Genomic DNA, 20114 nt, shown 5'->3' with positions numbered 1-20114 from the left:
GCCTCTGTTTGGATGTTTAACTTTCTTTGTATTTGGTAGGTGTGTGTTTGTGTGCATTTGTGTTGTGCATGCATGAGCACTCTGGGATGTAAACATGCCACTGCACAAACCTGACAGTCCTTGCCTTCCATTTTGTCTCAGGCTAAGCTGGTGCCCCAGCTTTGGGGGATCCCCCTGCCCCCATCTTGTCATAAGAACAGAGATGACAGATACCCAGCTTTACATAGGTTCCGGAGATTCAAATTCAAGTCTAATGCATTCAGTAAACTCTTTGCTCATTCAGCTATCTCCCAGCCACACCCACCAACATTTCTGAGAAAGGGTCTCTCGTGTAGCTGAGGCTGGCCTTACCCTGTGGTTGAAGATGACCCTGAACTTCCGATCCTCCTGAGTGCTGGGATTACGGGGTGAGCTATTGGAGAAATTATTTTGGCCACTCCACGTAGTTTAAAGGATATTTATTTAATGGCATAACTCACAAATTAAGTAATGGGTAGGTCGCAGGGTCTGGGGAAGGTGTAACGCAGTCCAGCAGTGTTCTCCGGAGCTCTGCACAGTCTACCTCCACTGTTCAGCGTCCCGGCACAGAGCGCGCCCCATCCAGCTCTCGGGTCCCCAGGCGCCTCCCTTTGCCCCACCTCGTAGGTGTGACAGTTGCCAGAGTCTCAATGGGGGTTGGAACTTCCAGATCCAAGCTGGAATGGCTACCCACTACAGTGAGCCATGTGCTTGGACAAACTTTTTTCTTTTTATTAAAACTACAAAATATTCAGTTCAGAAACAAAAGAGGAGGGTCACTACATACACCTGAGCACAAAAGACTCCCCCTGAGCACACTGGAACCCCGGCTGTCCCAGGACACCACCCATCCACCACTGGCCCTCCACCATCCCTGCACTGTGACCAGGAGTGGCGGCCAGCGCGGAGCCTAGGGCCTCCTCTCTGAGGTCAAGATGGCCTCTGCACAGCCAGGGGTGTCGGGCAAGAGGCGGCGGCGGAGTCCTGAGCTGGCTGTGCTTCGTGGGGGTTCTGAGGCAAGGGGTGAGGGAACCGTGTCCCGGGGGTGGTCAGCGGGCCACATGTCTCAGTGCTACCTGCAGGGACTTCTTCAGGAAGGTGGCGTTGGGCTCCAGGGCCACAGCCAGGTCCAGGCTCTGGTGCTGTGTGATCTGGAGGGAAGGAATCGGGCTAGGACTGCAGAAGCCTGGCCCCCATCTCCTCACCACCCCACAGCCCTGCGTAGGATGGAGAACGGAAGCCAAGGGCAGGCTCCTGGCAACAGAACCTTACTACTTCCCGAGGTGAAGCAAGCACCGGAAGGACCTGGAACTCTACCAGCTGTGGAGCTCAGAGCAGGCCCTGCTGCTGGACGGAGGCGTGTCTCACATGGCCCTCCTGACCCGTCCAGGCTCCCGATGAGAGGGTCAGGGCACACCACCATGGCCGCCACACCCTTCGGACCTGTCCCTCTATCTTCCCGTGGGGTTCAGGCTCCTCATCTCCCCTCTCCAACCCCAACTCCTCAAAGCAGACAGAGGCACAGTCCCTCCCCAGATGAAGGTCCCTGCAGGCTCCCCATGCCTCTGGAGGGCAGCCCTGACACCCTTCTCCAGAGGGGGTGCCCTTCTGTGATCTAGAGGCGTCTCAGGAGGAGCCAGCAGCCCCCAAACCTCGGAGCACACACAGATCAGATTCCCACTTTCCCGGGATCATGGAATGCAGCTGTGTGATGACCGGCCCTGGCTGTCACCAGATACAGCTGGGTCAAGAGGAGCCTTAAGAGAGGAAGCGCCCCATCATCTCGGCCTGTGGGGCGTTTCTGTAGACTGCCAGGTAACACAGGAGGTCAGCCCACTGTGGGCAGTGCTACCCCCGGCCAGGTGATCCTGGGCTGTCTGAAAAAGCAGGCTGAGCCCAGTGTAGCGGCCCAGGCCTCTAATCCCAGCACTCAGGAGGCAGAGGCAGGAGGGTCTCTGTGAGTCTGAGGCCAGCCTGGTCAACATAGAGGGTTCAGGCTAGCCAGAGCTACGGAGCCCAGCAAGCAAGAAGCCCTGTATTCCATCCCCAGCACTACATAAACCAGGCCATAGTTTCCCCAAAATCCCAGCACTCGGGAGCTGGAGGCAGGAGGATCAGATGTTCAAGGTCATTTTGGTTGCAGAGCAAATTCTGAGCTACGTGAGATCTTGTCTAAAAACAAAATGAAAACCTCTCTGGCCCATGACCTTCTGGGCCATGCTGCTAGTCCCACATAACTAATCTCCTCATGTGTATAGAGAGGGTGCACACAGACACACAGCCCCAGCCAAACAGGAGGCCGACGCGGCAGGAAACAAGGCCAGGGGGCCAAGCCCAAGCCAGGCAGCAGACCCCCATCTCAAAACAAAACCCACAGAAAGACAAGTGTCTGAGGGCATTCTGTATTTGTCTATGTAGCCCAGATTGGCCTTGAACTTACAGCCATCCTCCTGCCTCAGCCTGCCCTACACGTTCACCAACCCCAGTCCCCAGGAAGACTCAGCTGCCCTCCTCCAGTCACCAGAGGCTTGTGCATGTCCCCTCACGAACATGGCAGCTGAGGGCAGGGGTCAGCTCAAGGGGAAGGACAGCATGGTGCTGTCCTAACTTCCCAGCACCACTGCCCCCAGATGCTGGCCCCGCCAGTGAGCCCCCGAGGACACTCACGCGGGCCTGGTACTTGGTCATCACTGTCAGTATCAGCTTGGCGTAAGCCATGGAGGTGGTGGCCGCCGGTCCCTCTTTGCAGAGCCTTTCCACCAAGACACTGAACACCTCAGAGGTCATCTCCACCTGCAGGCATTGGGACATGGGGCAGCGTCCTAAGGCCAGCCCTGGGTTCGACCCCAAGCTCTCCATCTCCCAGCAGGTAGCGGAACAGAGTGCTCTAGAACAGGTCTAGACAGTTCTTCCACAGACCCACGTGTTGAAGGCGTGGTCTCAGGGTTTGTATAAAGGAGACGGAAGTAGCCTGGCCCCTATTCTCTGCTTCTCTGCTGCTACGACTTGAGCGGCCGACCCAACCACACACTCCACCATGATGTGCCTCATACAGGCCCAGGAGCCACGGAGCCAAGCACAGATGGAGCCTGTGAACCCAAGCCAACCTTTTTCCTGCTGTTTACCTCAGGTATTTTACCATAGTAAGGGAAAGCTAACATAAGATGAGCGAAACAGCAGACACATGGTCTCACCAATAGCAACTGTCCCTGCAAAGGTTCAGATCAGTACCATGGGGAGCCTGGGACCAGCCTGCCTCAGTGGCTGAAGCCTTAGTGTCGGGCGTGGTGAGGGACACTGCCAACTCTTCACAATAACGAATGGCCACTTACAGGTGGCACTCGGCACTTCACACCCGTGGCCTTGACATCTTACCACAGCTCATGTGGTCTCCTGTTGTGAGGTATTTGTACACTGTGTGAAGTTGTTGTGAGGTATTTGTACACTGTGTGAAGACGTACTGTTGTGACTGGTGTAATAAAAAGTTGAACAGCCAATAGCTGGTCAGGCAGGACTTCCGGGCAGAGAAGAAGAAAGGTGGAGTCGCTAGCCAGACATGGAGGAAGCAGGACAGGTGGTATGAAATGAGGTAACGAACCACATGTGAGAACGTAGATTAAAAATATATATATATGGGTTAATTTAAGTTGTAAGAACTAGTTAGGAACGAGGCTAGGCCGAGCGTTCGTAGTTAACAAGTTCTGTGTGTTGTTATTTGTGGGCTGGTGGTCCCGATGAGGAAGTACTACTACAACCTCTACTCTCAGGTAAGGAGACCTGGGCATAAACAGCCACGGTTGATCACTGTGACGGTCCATCCTCACTGTCTACCTGATGGGTCTAGAATCACCATGGAAACACACTTCTGACTATGTCTGTGAGGATGTCTCCCAGCAAGGTTCCACGGAAGGAAGATCCTCCTGGAATGGAGGGATTCACCGCTATTCCACGGGCTGGGGTCCCCTAGCAGAAAGAACCCAGGGTTCATCTCTTTGCTTTCTGAATGTGGACATATCCTCAGGCTCCTGCCCAAGCCTCTCCCAACGTGACAGGCTGTATCTTTAAACTGTGAGCCAAAACCAAGCCTGCCTTCTTTAAGTTGATTTTGGGAGGAATTTTATCACAGCAAGAATAATAATTAATCAATTACCTAAGATGTAAAAATGAGAGAAGCCAGGAATGGCATTGTACACCAATAATCAAAAGACTCAGAGCAGGATGGTCAGGAGCCCAGGTCATCTTTCTATAGAGTGAGTTCAAGGCCAGCCTGGACTACATGAGACCCTGTCTCAAAATAATAATAGTGTGGTAGTTTGAATGTAACTGGCCCCCATAAGCTCATAGGGAATGGCACTATTAGGAGGTGTGGTCTTGTTGGAGGAAGTGTGTCACTGTGGGGGCGGGCTTTGAGGGCTCATATATGCTCTCAAGCCACGCCCAGTATCTCAGTTCACTTCCTGTTGCCTGCACAAGATGTAGGGCTCTCAACTCTTTCTCCACGTCCGCCTGCACGTTGCCATACTCCACCATGATGATGATGGACTGAACCCCTGCACTGTGAGCCACCCATTCAATGTGTTCCTTTCTAAGAGCTGCCGTGGTCATGGTGTCTCCTCACAGCAATGACACCCCAAGACAAACAGTGATAATAGTAATACTATAAGGATGGAGAATTTCAGGTGGTAATATAGAAAAATGCCAGAATATACTACTCAAAGAGCAGGACTGGAGACGGAGCCCTGCCTGGAGTGCATGAAGTCCTGGGTTCAATCCCTGGCATCATATAAAATAGGACACAGTGACGCATACCTGTAATCCCAGGTGGAGGCAGGAGGATTGGGAATTCAAGGTTGCCCTGTTCAAGGCTACTCTGGACTACAAGAGACCCTATCTCAAAAAAGCAGTTTCCAGTCAGCCACCTACAGTGGCTCAGGCTTGTGATCCCAGTACGTGGGAGACTGAAGCAAGAAGGAACATAAAGTCCATGACAGCCTGGGCTACACAGTGGAACCCTGTCTCCAAAACCATGAGCTAGGACTACGGCTCCAAAGTCTAGCACCCGCCTAGCGTGTGCCAAGTCCTGGGCTCAAACCCAGGCTGGACACATGAGAAGCAGGTACAGGGGCCCAGGGCTGGTGAGCGTCAGTGCGTGAGAAGCAGGAGGGTGAGTTATAGGCCTGCCGTCGAAGCAGCCCTGTGAGCTCCGCACATTCCTGTTCTCTGAACCACTGACAGCTAAGCACCAGGCAGAGGGTTGGGGAAAGGTCAGGGAGCATTCCCCTCCTGTTGACCCAGTGTGGTGGGGCACACCTATAATCCCAGCATGAGGGAGAAAGACCAGGAGTTCAAGGTCACCCTCCACTACCTAGGGGTCCCAGGCTAGCCTGGGCCGCATGAGAGAAAAGGGGAGGCATCAGCTCCATGGCAGGTGCTAGAAAGAGACAGAGCTAAGGGGACCAGGGGTCAGCTGTCTGTCCCCACTCTTGACACTGTTGAAAGGCAGCCTGCTTGCCTAAGACTGCAGGCCGGCCGCCGGGACCTGGGACTGAAGGCCGGCTGCTGGGCCCCACACAGACTTCTCAAGGCAGTCCACTCACCTGGCGCTCCAGGAGCGCCTGCAGCACCAGGAATGTCTCCTCCCTCCAGGCCAGCTCCAGGACCTGCCTGCAGAGGACACACAGTGAGTAAGGGCTGTCCTCCCACCACCGGGCACACAGTCGAGCGAGCAGCAGCCTCTTGGGCAGCACCTGCCCAGGTTTGATCGCCCGCCCACTGTCCGTGAAGTTCTTCTATGCAGAAAGTGGACGCTGTGTGAGATCTGAAGTGGCCGGTGAGCAGTGGCTGGTGTTAGTTAAGAATACTCCCCTCTTTCTTCTTTTTCCATTTCTGTTTTGGTTTTTGAGACAGGGTTTCTCTGTGTAACAGCCCTATCTTTTTTTAAAGAAAGATTCACAAGCTGGATGTGGTGGCGCACACCTCTAATTCCAGCACTCCAGAAGCAGAGGCAGGGAGATCTCTGAGTTCGAGGCCAGCCCAAGCAAGTTCCAGGACAGCTAAAGCTACACAGAGAAACCCCATCTCAAAAACCAAATGAGGGGCTAGAGAGATGCTCAGGGGTTAAAAGCACTGACTGCTCTTCTAGAGGACCCGGGTTCAATTCCCAGCACCCACATGGCAGCTCACAACTATCTGTAACTCTAGTTCCAGGGGACCCAACACCCTCACAGAGACACATATGCAGGCAAAACACCAATGCACATAAAAATAAATAATCTTTTTTAAAAAGAACCAAATAAATTAAATAAATAAAAACAATCTTGAACTTGAGTCCATCCATCCAAGTCAATAAACAAGATGGAGACTGAACTCATGTCTGACATTGGCGGCAATGGTTATCTGTTATCATGTATCCGGCTGAGCTCCTTCTGAGAAGGACCAGCCCTCTCTCTGCACTCCCCAAGGCACCCAGTAAAACTGGGGATGATGTCTAGCCAGGTACTCAACATGGGCCCAGAGGAAAGGACACAAGGCAAGTTTAGACCCCAGGGGCAGCAGCATGTGCTATGCCGTGGTGGGTGTGTGTGTGTGTGTGCATTCGTGCACGCGCGGGGTGCTGGGGATGAAACCCAGGGCCTCATGCAGGCTTGACCTGGGGAGGAGGAGGGGTAAGCATCAGGGCCTGCACACTCACCCCAGAATCTGGACCTGCATGTCTGGCTCCAGGGACTCATCCTTTATAAGGGAGCACAGTAACTCCGTCTGCATGGGACCTGGGCCAAAGACGGGAGAGGAGAGAGGGCTGGGGGAGGCAGGAGCAGGCTGAGAGGGACGAGAGGCACCTGTCTGGGGGCAAACTAGCATTTTTACACACCGAACCCCAACTCAGCAGGGCCCCAAGGGCACAGAGGGTAGGTAGGCCCGGGACTGGTTCTGTAGTTACCCACGCTTGGGTCCTGGAGTACAGGAACGAGGACGGCCTTGCAGACAGGGTAGGTGTACTTCACACAGAAGGAGACGAGGGCGACTCTGAGCAGCCTGGAGGCGGACGACGGCAGGGAGAGGATCTAGTCACCAGGGAGAGGACAAAGTCACTCCTTCAGGAAGTGTTTATCCCACACACGATTCAGATGTTTCCCCCGTTACTGAGGAGAAGCCAAGTGTTTGTATCTATCTAGGACTGCACTGCCCGCCCCTGGCTCCCAAACCCAAAAGCCCCATCTGGGGCCCAGGTGGGAAGAAGTTCCATGCTGTAAGGATGCACAGCCAGGGGCCCACCCCTCAGGCCCTCTCCCAAACCCCCTTCCTGAGAACTCAAGGGTCCCACAGCCCAGGCTTCCTGGTGCCACCTACACCCACCCGGTCAAGAAAGAGGCTCCTGGCCAACACGGAGGCACTGGCGAGGCTGAGGGTTGGCGTGAGACTCAGCAGGCAGCTGCACAGCTGCAGGAGGCCTCCATCGGGGAGCTGCGGCAGCTGCAGCCGGCTGCACAGCAACTCCATCTGGGGGAAACCAGGGCACTCATCTGGCTCTGCTGGGCCACAAACCCAGCGGGCGACAGGAAGGGTAAGAACATGAGGGGAGACGGGGCAGGGAGGGCTGTAGTGGGAGGAACCAGGGCTAAGAAATGACTCAGGAGAACCCTGTGTCCCATGGGAGACGGGGAAACAGGCTGGTGCAGGGGTGATCTCAGGGCAGGCCTGTCTCACCTGGCTGGGACTACATTCATGGAGGAACTGCAGGTCCATTGGGGGCTCCTCTTCCAACCCCTCCAGCCCCTGGGGGGGCAAATCCTGAGTAAGGGCCGGAAGAGTGCTTGTGATAGGTCACAAAGGCCACTCTTAGAAGGCGCCACCTGAGAAGGACTTCCTGGGGGATGATGCCGTATCCAAACGTGGCTCTGTGGGGACTATCCTCAGATTTCCCTCCTACCCTGCCCCATACCAGGCTCCACGATCTGGGGCTCCCCTGGGCATGGCTAAGGTAGAGAGAAGCCAGAAGAAGGGCTGTGGTGAACAGGGAGGGTCGGTCACCTCCTGGAAGGCCTCCAGCAGCCGCTGCAGCCTGGGCACCTGGTCCTGTGGAGGAGAGGGCAGTCACTGTTTGTGCGGAGGGCCCTCCCGGCTCCCTCTGTAAAAAACACCTGGGGAAGAACTGGAAAAAACGGCTCAATGATTAGACACTTCCCTTTCTTCCAGAGGAACTGGGTTCAGCTCCCAGCACCCACACCCGGCTGCTCACACTCACCTGTAACTAACTCTGGAGATTCTATGCCCTCTTCTGGCCTCCATGGGCACCATGTACATGTGGTGCACACACAGACAAGTAGGCACACACACGAAATAATAAAACCTTTAAGTGGGGGCAATGGGAACTAATGGCCAAGGAAATTCAGAAACAGGAATGATGTGCCACCTCCATCTTACAAGATGTCTGAATCAGGCTTGTGTGTCTTTCCTGCATCCAACCTTAATGGGGAAGGTGGACCCAGCATGGGCAGGCAGGCTGGCTGGATGTTGGCATGACTCACGCCATTGGGTAGAGCAGCAGGAGCCAAACCCTCCAATCCCACACCCTAGATCATTAGGACAGGTGTTTCCAGCTCACGGTAACTTCCTCCCCATCTCCATCACTTTGGATGCCCTCCTCCATCCTCCACAACCTGCCCCCTGATCCCTGCTCCATTTACTAGAGGGGTCTCTGGTGGGGGAAATGAGTCTCAACCAGTGTTCACCATTATCGGGAAGGACTATTCTGAAACCAGCCTCTAGGCACAGTACCTGGACAACTCTAGGCAACTCCATACTCTCAACTGGACCCTCTGCCTCCTCCACACCCGGGCCAATTTCAGGAGTCTTGGCTTCAGTAATGGTCTGCTTTGGATCAGGTGACGTGCGTCCTGCCTCTGACGGGGATCCCGATGACTCCAGCTTGGGTCTCTCTTCCTGGTCCTTCCCCTCCTCCTCCTCCTCCTCCTCCAAACCCCGGAACCTTTTAGCAGCTCTCTCTGGCTCAAGGCTGGCAGGATCTTCCTCTGGCTCCTTCCTCCGCTTCCCACAAAGCTGCTGGTCTTCCTGTTCAGGATCTAGAGCCTGAGCCAATTTCAGCCCCCTACCTCCCTGGCCCAGACGCCCACACAGGTCTCGGAGCTGTGACCGACAGCTTGTGGACAATGGAGAGGCTCCCTCCACAGAGACTCCGATCCCCACATCCCTCCTTAGCAGCTCCCCGAGGGCGCAGAGCCAGGCATCAGGGGCAGATGCTGTGTCCTGCTGGGCAAGCTGCAGCATGGAATGGAGACCGCTTTCGGGGAGCAAGGGTCGAACAGCCATCAGCAGAGTCATCAGGTTCTTCCGGCATATCCCAGGCAACCGTAGCAACAGTGGGATCCTACGAACAATCAGAGCTCTTTTAGTTTTCTGAGTCGGGGGTCTCATTATGAAACCCAGACTGGCCTTGACCTCTCAATCCTCCTGCCTCAGCTCCCTAAGTGCTCTGATTGAGGTATGTGCCAGTCCGGGTGGGGCAGACTGGGTGGGCTGTACTGTGGCAGGGAATGGGTGGTGTCTGAAGAGTTGCTGGGGAGAGGGGTGTGCCAGGTATGGTGGCACACGCCTTAAATCCCAGCACTCTTGACGCTGCGGCAGACTGGTCTCTACTCGTTTGGGGCCAGCCAAGGCTATATAGTGAGGCCTTGTCTCAAAAACCAAGCCAAACCACCAAGAGGTGCTGAGGATGGAAAGGGGACGGCAGAGACACCTGACATGTACTCGGCCGCTAATACCGGTGCTAGAATCCAGAAAGGGTCTCACAGTGCTAGCGGGACACTGAGAAGGAACAGGGTAGTGACCCTTCACCCCACCCCTCACAGCTCCTAAGGGGCAGGGGTAGGGAGCAGGGGCGTGACAGCGGTGTTACCCTTAAAGTGAACATTATTATGTTTTGAAAAACTGACAACCAGCAGGCCTTACTGCATTACTTAGCACATCGGTTTTAAGTAACATCTATTTTTTTTTAAATATAGTTTTGCGGGCTGGAGAGATGGCTCAGAGGTTAAGAGCACTGGCTGCTCTTCCAGAGGTCCTGAGTTCAATTCCCAGCAACCACATGGTGGCTCACAACTGTCTGTAATGAGATCTGGTGCCCTCTTCTGGCCTGCAGTCATACATGCTGTATACATAATAAATAAATAAATCTAAAAAAAAAAAAAATTAAATATAGCTTTGCTAGTTCTGCAGTCCAGGCTTCCAACTTGAAGCAATCCTCCTGTCTTAGCTTCCTGATTGCTGAAATCACACCCCACATTGTATGACCTGTATTTTAATAACACAGGTGTCCACTTGACATAAGGACGCCTGTCCTGGAGGTTTTTATTTTTTCTGTTGTCTTTCTACGTAGTCCTGGCTGGCCTTGAACTTGAAGGGATCCTTCTGCCTCTGCCTCCCAAGTGCTGCCATTTACCAGCATGCACCATTACAGCCCAGCTTTTATTTTTCTTCTGAGACAGGGTCTGAGATCCGCCTGCCTCTGCCTCGCGAATGCTGGGGTTAAAAGGCATGCGACACCAGTTCGGCAACTTTGAGATGAAGTACACAAACAGAATCAATTGAGTGCACTTAGCATTAAGCCGGACGAAAGGCGTGTCTCAGTCCAATGATGGGGCGTACGCTTGTAATCCTAGCACTCAGGAGATGGCCGCAGGAGTTCGAGGGTAGCCTGGGCTAGATGGAACGCTGACTCCACTACAGAAGCAGAGGGGAGGCGGCGGGGGCCACGGGCGGGGACTCACAGCTCCAGGCGGCCGTCGGGGCCCCGCACCACGGGTTCTGCGCGGCCCAGCGCCTCGAGGAAGCCGCCCCAGGGGAAGTGCTCCGCGCGGCGGCCCAGTGCGCGCAGAACCCCCAGCCCGCGGCCCGCGCCCTCGGGCCCGGCCTGCAGCGCCTGCAGCAGGAGGCGGGCGGGGGCCTCCAGGGTCGCCCAGGGCGCCGCCCCGGCCGAGGCCACGGTGTCTGACACCGACCGCTCCAGCGCAGAGCCGACGCGGGGCGGCGGACAGAACACACGAGGGCCGAGGGATGCTCGGCCGGAGCAGAGATTCCCGCGCGGGAGGAACGGGAAGCACCGGAGCAGGGCCTGAGAGGGCGGGGCTTGGCGCCGGGGGAGGGGCCGGAAGGGGTGTGACCAGTAAAATCAATCAGACTCCCGAGGAAGGGGCGTGGCTAGGGAAGGGGCGTGGCGATGGCGTCAGGAAAGGGCGAACCGCCAGCTACACAGACTGGATAGTAGGTGGAGCCCTCGGGGGGGGCGGAGCCAGTGCCAGCGATTTGTGCCAATCGGGTCGGCGCTTGGTGGAAAGGCTGGTACTAGACTGCTGCCTAATCTTACTCCCTCTCCACGTCTTTTTTAATATCTACATTTTATTTTTTTATTATTTTATGTGTATGGGTGTTTCTCTTGCAATGTGTGTCAATGAACCACGTGTGTGCCTGGTGCCCGCGGAGTCCAGAAGAGGTCGTCGGATCCCTTGGGATACAGATGACTGGGGGTTTACATGTGGGTGGCTGGGGATGCACCCGGGTCCTCTGCAAAAGCAGCCAATGCTCTTAACCACTGAGTCATCTCTCCAGCTCCTATCCGTTTTAAATTTTATTTTTAATCATGGGGCGGGGGGGTATGTGTATGTGCGGTTGGCAGATATGTGCATGTGTATTTGGTGTGTATGTGCCTTCGGAAGCCAAAAGGACTTTGATTCCCTGGAGCTGGAGTTCTGAACCTGGGTCTTCTGTAAGATAGAAATATGGGGGGCTGGAGAGATGGCTCAGAGGTTAAGAGCACCGACTGCTCTTCCAGAGGTCCTGAGTTCAATTCCCAGCAACCACATGGTGGCTCACAACCATCTGTAATGAGATCTGGCGCCCTCTCCTATATATATAATAAATAAATAAATCTTAAAAAAAAAAAGATAACAATATGGGCTCTTAGATGATGAGCCATCTCTCTGGCCACAAATTATCGAATACTTCGTGATAATTACTTTCAGGAAGAATAAAGGGAGATAAAGTGAGATATCTTATAATGAACATGATAAAGATGGGGTCAGTGAGCCCGTGGAGAGGTCTCTGCAGGCACAGAAGAAACAGTGCAATGGCCCTAGGCCTGCAGGGTGCCTGGAGAGGGGGTCAGAGAGGTCACTGGGCTTAGAGTCACACAGAGAACATTGGCTTTCTGCTCTAAATATCATGGGAGGCCACAGTAGCATTTTGAACTGATTTTAATTTTGAGCCAAAACTACTTATTTATTTATTTCAAGGGGACGAGTTTGAGGATCTGCTTTCTTACAGGAACCTTCTCTCTCTGGTAATTAGACTGGAGCAGATTTCTGGTGTTCCAAAGAGAAGCTGTGGGGGATGTGGACCCTGAGAAGTACAGCTGGGGCCATCCCAAGCCTTATCCCCCAAACCTCAACTACACCCTCACTCCCTTAGTTCTGCATTTGAACCATCTGGGCAGAACTGAGACCGAGTTCTAAATCTGGTTCCAGGACCCTGGAAGTCTCTAAACCAGGTTTAGAGAGGTCCAAGATGTTCCCCGTCCCACCCTCTGAGGAGTGTACAGGGAAGTCTTCCAGAGCCCAAGCACAACGGATGCTCCCCACCCCCACCCCCAGGACAAGGCAGGGCTAGAAATGAACAACAGTCTTCAGACTGCACTGGACAGCTCAGGTATATTTTACTGGTTTTCTTCCAAAATCCTTCTACAAAACAATAACATTCAAAAAACAAAAAACAAAAAACCAACCCGTAGAGCAGGGAAGACCCCTTCCTCACAGTGGGACTCTCCCCATTCAACACCCATGACCCCCAACTAGGAAACTGCAGCTCACAGGGTTTGCCACCAAAGCCCCAGAGGGGTTATCATCCAGCACTAAGATTTCCCACCAGCAGGCCCCTTCCCTTCCCTCAGTTCTCTCCAGCAGCTTCTGGCTGCAGAAGGCCGAGGAAAGAGCTGAGGTCTCCCCCAACCCACATACAGGACCAAGGCCAGGGCACAGTCTGGGAAGAGTGCATCTTTCTCTAGGTTGTTGGTTTCTAGGAATCATGCCAGCCCCAGCACCATAAAGCAGAGAGAAAAATCCTGAAGCCTTTGGTTTTTACCTCAGCCACCATGGGGACAGACTCACAGGTGAGGTTGGGCAGGTTGGACACAGCAAAACATTGCCACATTAGGGGTTGTAATTGTCTCCATCTCCATTGCTCACGTACTTCGTTATATTTATCATGTATATGTATATATATATATATATATATATGTATTTATTATGTATACAATGTTCTGCCTGCATGTCTGTCTGCAGGCCAGAAGAGGGCGCCAGATCTCATTACAGATGGCTGTGAGCCACCATATGGGTGCTGGGAATTGAACTCAGGACCTCTGAAAGAGCAGTCGGTGCTCTTAACCTCTGAGCCATCTCTCCAGCCCCTATCACGGATATTTTTAAGAACGGGTTCTCATGTACTAGGTTGCCGGCCAACTTGCTGTGTCATGAGGATGATCTGGAACTCCTGAGCCTCCTGCCTCTATCTCCCAAGTACTGGGATTACAGGTGTGCACTCATACCCGCTGCTGGGCAGGCAGTCCACGGAGTGGCCTCAGCCCCAGCCTTCATGGGTATTGTATCCGTTACTTCTCCATTGCTGTGATAAAACACCATGAGGAAGGCAACTTGTGTAAGAAAGTGTTGATTTGGGCTGGTGGTTCCAGAGGGCCAGGATGGCCGAGTGAAGGCTCCAGGGCTGGGATAAAGCATAGGCAGAGAGCGAACTGGGCGTGACACATGGCTTTGATACCTCAAAGCTGGTCCCCAGTGGGGTGACAGATTTCCTGCAGTAAGGCTTCCTAACACTTCCTATACCTATCTAAATAGTGACACCAACTGGGACCAGTGGCCAGTGGCCAGTGGCCCGCGCCTCAGGCAGGAACTGATGGACTGGAGAACTGGAACTGGATCTGGTTGAGAGGCAGTAAAAGGACAGATGGACCATCACCTTCGAGCCACACTTTTCTAGGAGGAAGGGGCGCTCAAGACTGGCACTTAATGTTGCTCCATCCACAGTACAAAAGCACCCACTGTGTGCGGGAACCGCTAGGATCCTAGTGTAGGGTTGATGGTCATGCCACTGTCTTCCAGCAGGTGGCAGTGACGTGCCTTAAGGGATACCCTTCTAGAATTCTGTTTCAGGGCAACAGACTGGAGAACCTCTTTTTTTTTTTTTTTTTTTTTTTTTTCAACGAAATTTTACTAGTAACAAACAAGGAGGGGAGGTGACAGAAAACCCTCAGACGTGCCTCTGTAACCAAGTTACCACAGTGTATTGGGCTGTGGGTGGCCTTAGCTGGGGCAGCTGTGTGCTGATAAATGTTGAACATACGACTTAGAGATACAGAACCCTCAGAGCATCCAGGTGGCAGCAGAAATCCCTCAAAACAACTGTTTCCTCTTCCAAAAACTACCGCCAGGATGACTCCATGGCGTGGCCCCATGGGAACCCTCCAGCTTCCCTTTCCTGGCCCCTACGTGACGCTGGCCATGTCAACACCTGTGCTGGTGACTTTTTTGTTTGTTTGTTTTGAGACAAGTTTTCATTATGTAGCTCTGGCTGGAACTTGCTATGTAGATCAGGCTGGCCTCAAACTCTGCCTGCTTCTGCTTCCTAAGAGCTGGATTAAAGGTGCTCCCACACCTCTTTTTCTCTTTTCTTCTTCTTCTTCTTCTTCTTCTTCTTCTTCTTCTTCTTCTTCTTCTTCTTCTTCTTCTTCTTCTCCTTCTCCTTCTCCTTCTCCTCCTCCTCCTCCTCCTCCTCCTCCTCCTCCTCCTCCTTCAGTTTTAATCTTTTGAGACAGGGTTCCATGTTGCCCAGGCTGGCCCCAAACTTGCTATACAGCGAAGGACGACATTGAACTTCTGCTCTTCCTGCTTCTCCACCTGAATGCTGGGATTACAGCCATGTGTCATCACCCTGGGTGTGTGTGGTCACAGGGATGGGACCCAGAGCCTCTGCCAGCTGGGCAAGCACCCTGCCAGCTGAGCCACATCCCCAGCCCTGAAGCATACGTGTTGTGTTGTGTTTTTTTCACTCTTTTGCCTGCATGTCTATCTGTGTACCATGTGTTTGCCTGGTGCCTGCAGAGGCCAGAAGAAGGTGTTGGAATCCCTGGTACTAGAGTTACAGATGGTCGTGAGCCACCATGTGGATTTTGGGAATTGAACACAGATCCTCTGGAGGAGTAGCCAGTGCTCTTAACCACTGAGACATCTAGGTTTCTGTTTTCTTTTTCTTTTTTGTTTTTGAGACAGGGTTTCTCTGTGTAGGCCAGACTGTCCTGGAACTCACTCTGTAGACCAGGCTGGCCTCGAACTCACAGAGATCCACCTGCCTCTGCCTCCCAGTGCTGGGATTAAAGGCGTGCGCCACCACCGCCCGGCCTCACATAGGTTTCTTAAGTGTTCCTTCACCTCAGTCACTTGCTCTCCCAGGCCTCCTATTCCTGCTGAATTCTTCTCCTCCCTGTCCCTCCTGGTGCCAGCTCAGACCCGAATACTGGAGCTCATGTTCCACTTGCTCCCTAAAGTTACACAGCCTGTGCCTCGGTTTCTTCTTCCATAGCTGGAGAAGACTAAGGGCCCTCACCTCACACAGCGACGACAGGCCAAAGCCCTCCTCACACCACAGGTGCTCATCATGCCGGTCTTCCAGAGCTGGTCTTGACAGGCCCTCCAGAGCCTTCCAACTGGGATGCCAGTGCCTGGTGACCCCCACTTTAACCTCCCTCTGCTACAGCACCCTTGCTTTCTCCTCCAGGAAGCCCCCTCTCTCCCTTCAGTGTTCCCCTGGGAGCCCCACCCTGGCCCCCACTTGCTCCTCCTCCGCCACTGACCATGTGCCATTGCGGTTCACAGGCAAGCAAGCTCAGGGTTGCAGATGAGGCTCAGGTAGCCTTGGGGACCATCAGGGGCCTGAAGGCCAGCACCCGGCATGCCTCTGGCCTCTCCTGCCAGCTGCTGGCCCTGGAGCCATGATGACTTGAGGGCATCCAGGGGGCAGTGCTTCTGCCATGCGCACAGGTACCTTAGGGAGTGGGTGTGATTGGACAAGATGCCAAATACTGAATCCTGACTGTACTCCTTCCACTGTGGCCACAGGGTGGCTCAGGCACTCTCCCAAAATTGCTCCGATACAGCCCAGGTGGCATTAAATGCTTCTGAGCTCCCCCAGTCCCTCGGGTCTTGGTATCCCAGAGGGCCAGTGTTCTATCTGTCCTGTCACCTGACTTCAATATCTACTGCTCCTCAAGTCTAGGATCTGCCGTGGGGGCCATGAGCTCCTGGGTGAGGTCTGACTCAGCCTGAGGCTCCTGGGAGCAGTTGTCAGGAAGAGGTCTGCTCACTCACTCACTCACTCACTCGCTCACGTGGCATCTACTGAGAGCTGACTGCATGCAAGGCTTTGCCGTAGACTAGGCTGTGGCCAAGGTCCTGCCCTGGGAGGATTCAGGAATCTCTCATAGACCACCATGCACCCTCCAGAATGGTGCTCATTACGTACAGGTACCTGTAATGGTCCAAATCCATAGGTGTTCTGAGCTAAAAATACATTGAACTCAAAGACTTAAACATTTTATGTGAATCGAAACAATTGATAATATTGTGCATGTAATTTCGATATATTAGGCTACATACAATACTTCTGTGGGTGGTTGAGATAGGGTTCTGTATAGCCCAGTCTGGCCCAAACTCACAGCAGTCTTCCTGTCTTATCCCTCCTGAGTCCTGGGGTCTCAGGTGTGAGACATCACGCCCAACTACAGTGAGTTTTTTTTTAGCCATTAAAAAGGAATCAAGTGGGACTGGAGAGGTGGCTCAGTGGTTAGGAGCACTTAATACTTTACAGAGGACCTGGGTTCAGTCACAGCACCCACACAGCAATTTATAACCATCTATAACTCCAGTTCCAGGGGATCCAAAGCCCTTTTCCAGTTCCATGGGCACCTGCATGCATGTGGTATGCATAAACCCATGCAGACACAAATAAATAGATATAAAAACATTAATCCCCACCCCCCTAAAGCAGCCCACCTTTTGCAGGGTTTGCTGGTGCATGCCTCAGGAGGGTAAGGCAGAAGGACTGAGTTTGAGGCCAGCCTGGGCTACATACAACAGCAAGGTCCAGGCCAGACCATGTCTCAAAAATCCCAAACAAGAGTTAGAGCATTGGCTGCTCTTGCAGAGGACTCGGTTTGATTCCCAGCACCCACATGATGGCTCACACTGTCTATGACCCCAGTTCCAGTGGATCCGATCCCCTCTTCTGGCCTCTGTGGGCACCAGGCATGCAAATGGTACACAGGCACACATGCAGACCACACACACACACAACAAACAAACAAACAAACAAACAGAAGGGTTTGAATGAGAATGGCCCCCATAGGCTCATATATTTGAGTGCTTGGACCCCGGCTGGTGAACTGTTTGGGAAGGATTAGGAGGCGTGGCCTTGTTAGAGGAGGTATACCACTGGGGGTGGGCTTTGAGGTTTCAAAAGCCCACACCACACCCAATTAACTCTCTTTCTGCCCCCTCTTGTGGCTGAGATGTGAGCTCTCAGCTCCTACTCCAGCCCCATGCCTGCCTGCCTGCTGCCATGCTCCTCACCATGATGGACATGGACTCCAACCCTCTGGGACTGTAACCCCCAACAAGCTCTTTCTTTTATGAGTGGCCTTGGTCATGGTGCTCTGACCCCCCCCACCCCCACACACAAGTCAACGCTCCCCACAACAAGACTCAGCAGACCTGGCACTGTAACCCATGCCCCCAGTCACCTCCCTAATTCTCTTACTGACCAGATTGGCTGGTGGAGGGGTGCTGATAGGAAGATGTTTAGGTCAAAGTCTGTTTGGGGGGTCCGTTTGTCTGTCCGTGCCTCGCGCCCCACCAGCTGGAGACCAAACCTAGGGCCCCACACTTAGGTAAACTCTCTACTGCTAAGCAGTGAGTGAAGAAGAGCGAGGAGTTGGGGGTGGGGGGTCATCAGGACTGGGAGTGCCGTGGGGCGGCCACTGAGAAATGTGGGTGGTGACGGAGGGCCAGGGTCTTTACACTGGAAAGCCCACACTCAGTCTGCCCCCCCCCAACTTCCTGAGCCCGCCCAGGAGGGCAGCCCCAGGGAACAAACTCCTTTGGAGTGTTTGGCCTCTTACTCCCAGTCTGCTGCTCTTCCAGCTTAGAAAACCCACAGATCTCGGTCTCTCCGGTCGCCCCTCCTCTGCCCAAACCTCAGTTCTCCTGGGAGAACTGACGGCTTCCGGGTAGTGACGGACGGATCTCTGCTAGAACGTGAACGTCTGACAGACGGCCTGGTGAACTAGCACTGCCCTGGCGCAAAAACGGGAGAGAGCGCAGGCAAGTGAACAGACCCTGAGCTAGCCCTCCATCCGCCGGGTAGCCTTGGCTTGTCCCTTCCCCTCTGGGCCCAGTCTCCTCTGTGCCGAGAAGTCCTTCTTGCACAGATGCACTGGAATTTTTTTTTTTTTTTTTTTTTTTTTTTCGAGACAGGGTTTCTCTGCGTAGCTTTGGTGCCTTTCCTGGAGCTCACTTGGTAGCCCAGGCTGGCCTCGAACTCACAGAGATCCGCCTGCCTCTGCCTCCCGAGTGCTGGGATTAAAGGCGTGTGCCACCACCGCCCGGCCTCTGGAATTCTTAAGGGACTCAGCTTTCACTAGCCAGATTGGACCCGAAATAATGTCACCCCTTCCCAGAGTTTCTCTGAGATCCAGGCCCACGCCCATATGGTTGCTGGGGTCAGGGGTCATTCTCCCTGCGACAGCTGCTGCCCCCAGGCTCTAGTGTCCACTCCAGCTGCAGTCCTGGTGGGATGTGGACAGGGACGTCCAGGTGGGAACTTCATCAAACATGACCTGGAAAGGGAAGGAGTCCCAGCCAGCCGCTGCCTCCATCTCAGGCCTGAAGAAAAGAATATGGGACTCCAGGGATGTGGGCAGGGCAGGAAGCCTGTGGGGTCTTTCGGTAAGTACTGGAAGACTCCAAGGATTTTGGAAAGCAAGGTGACCTAGGTCATAAGGGCTTGGGACCCAGGACTGAGGGCATGGACAACTGAGGCCTGGTGGGAGCCTCCACGGTAGGAGGGATAGAATGCATGATAGAGGTAAAGTGTAGTGTTCATGCTGGGCCACTCCAGGAAGCCCTGGGGACTTCCATCCAGGTCACTGTGGCCTGGTTTGTTCTTATCCATGAAGTCAGTTTGCTATACAGGTCACAAGTAAATAGAATATTATCAGTGGCACAGAGCCAAGGCCACAGTCAGATGTGGAAGTGGGGTGGCTCTTGTCTAAGCTCCCCTCAATCAGGACACTAGGTTGGGTCTGCCAGTTAGAGCCAGAAAGGTCACTTGATCTGGGCTGAAGGAGGAGCGACCCAGAGCCTGTCTTTTTTTTTTTTTTTTAAGATTTATTTATTTATTATGTTATGTATAGTGTTCTGCGTGCATGTCAGAAGAAGGCATCAAATCTCGTTATAGATGGTTGTGAGTCACCAGGTGGGTGCTGGGAATTGAACTCAGGACTTCTGGAAGAGCAGCCAGTGCTCTTAACCTCAGAGCCATCTCTCCAGTCAGGAGCCCGTGTCTTTCATCCCCCATCATGCCTGTTGAAGCATCCATGGCATGGGAGTTACTGAGAGCCTGGGTTTCTGTAGCCCTGGAGAAGGACCTCAGGATAGATGCTGCTCCTCCACTCAGGCTGGCAAGCATGCCTTGGGCCCCATCCAGAAGCAACAGGAAAGAGTAAAGGACAGGGTGACCCTCGCCAGAATTCCGACAGGTTCCCTGTCTCAGTGAACCCATTCTCATGACCGTGTCCTGGGTGGGGTCCTGCTCGGTGGCATGTTGGCCTTAAGGCGCCTGCTCCTTCCCTGGGGGAGGTGCTAAGCAGCCTAGCCGGGTACAGGGACACTGGTCCCTGATGCGCCTCCTCCATGGAGGCCCTGGAGGCTGTGGGAGGCGGTCGGGGACTTTCCACTGAG

General features: G+C 53.7%; 1 protein-coding gene across 1 annotated transcript; it reads right to left on the bottom strand.

Moving 5' to 3' along the window:
* Positions 1-729: 729 nt before the first annotated feature.
* Positions 730-11167, bottom strand: Fance (FA complementation group E). The gene is made up of 10 exons (XM_028888416.2): positions 10806-11167; positions 8797-9406; positions 8050-8094; positions 7726-7809; positions 7375-7518; positions 6959-7082; positions 6710-6788; positions 5616-5682; positions 2686-2811; positions 730-1169 (listed from the first exon to the last, which is right to left on the bottom strand). Exons 2-10 carry the CDS (start codon positions 9358-9360, stop codon positions 1068-1070), a joined length of 1335 nt encoding a protein of 444 aa, XP_028744249.2. The 5' UTR covers positions 9361-9406; positions 10806-11167; the 3' UTR covers positions 730-1067.
* Between the last annotated feature and the right edge of the window lie 8947 nt (positions 11168-20114).

This window comes from Peromyscus leucopus, chromosome 16_21, assembly GCF_004664715.2.
Source record: "Peromyscus leucopus breed LL Stock chromosome 16_21, UCI_PerLeu_2.1, whole genome shotgun sequence".
Classification (NCBI taxonomy): Eukaryota; Metazoa; Chordata; class Mammalia; order Rodentia; family Cricetidae; genus Peromyscus; species Peromyscus leucopus.
Note: the sequence above shows the minus strand (reverse complement) of the source record. Positions and strands in the feature narration are given on the sequence as shown.

What these genes read in the sequence shown, in the direction of transcription:
- Fance (XM_028888416.2), bottom strand. Translation starts at nt 9,360, where the DNA reads ATGACTCTGCTGATGGCTGTTCGACCCTTGCTCCCCGAAAGCGGTCTC. An exon ending in AGTTGCCTAGAGTTGTCCAG is followed by an intron (nt 8,095 to 8,796) that starts GTACTGTGCCTA and finishes TCTCCTCCACAG; the next exon opens with GACCAGGTGCCCAGGCTGCA. An exon ending in ACTCCAGGACCCAAGCGTGG is followed by an intron (nt 6,789 to 6,958) that starts GTAACTACAGAA and finishes TCTTTGGCCCAG; the next exon opens with GTCCCATGCAGACGGAGTTA.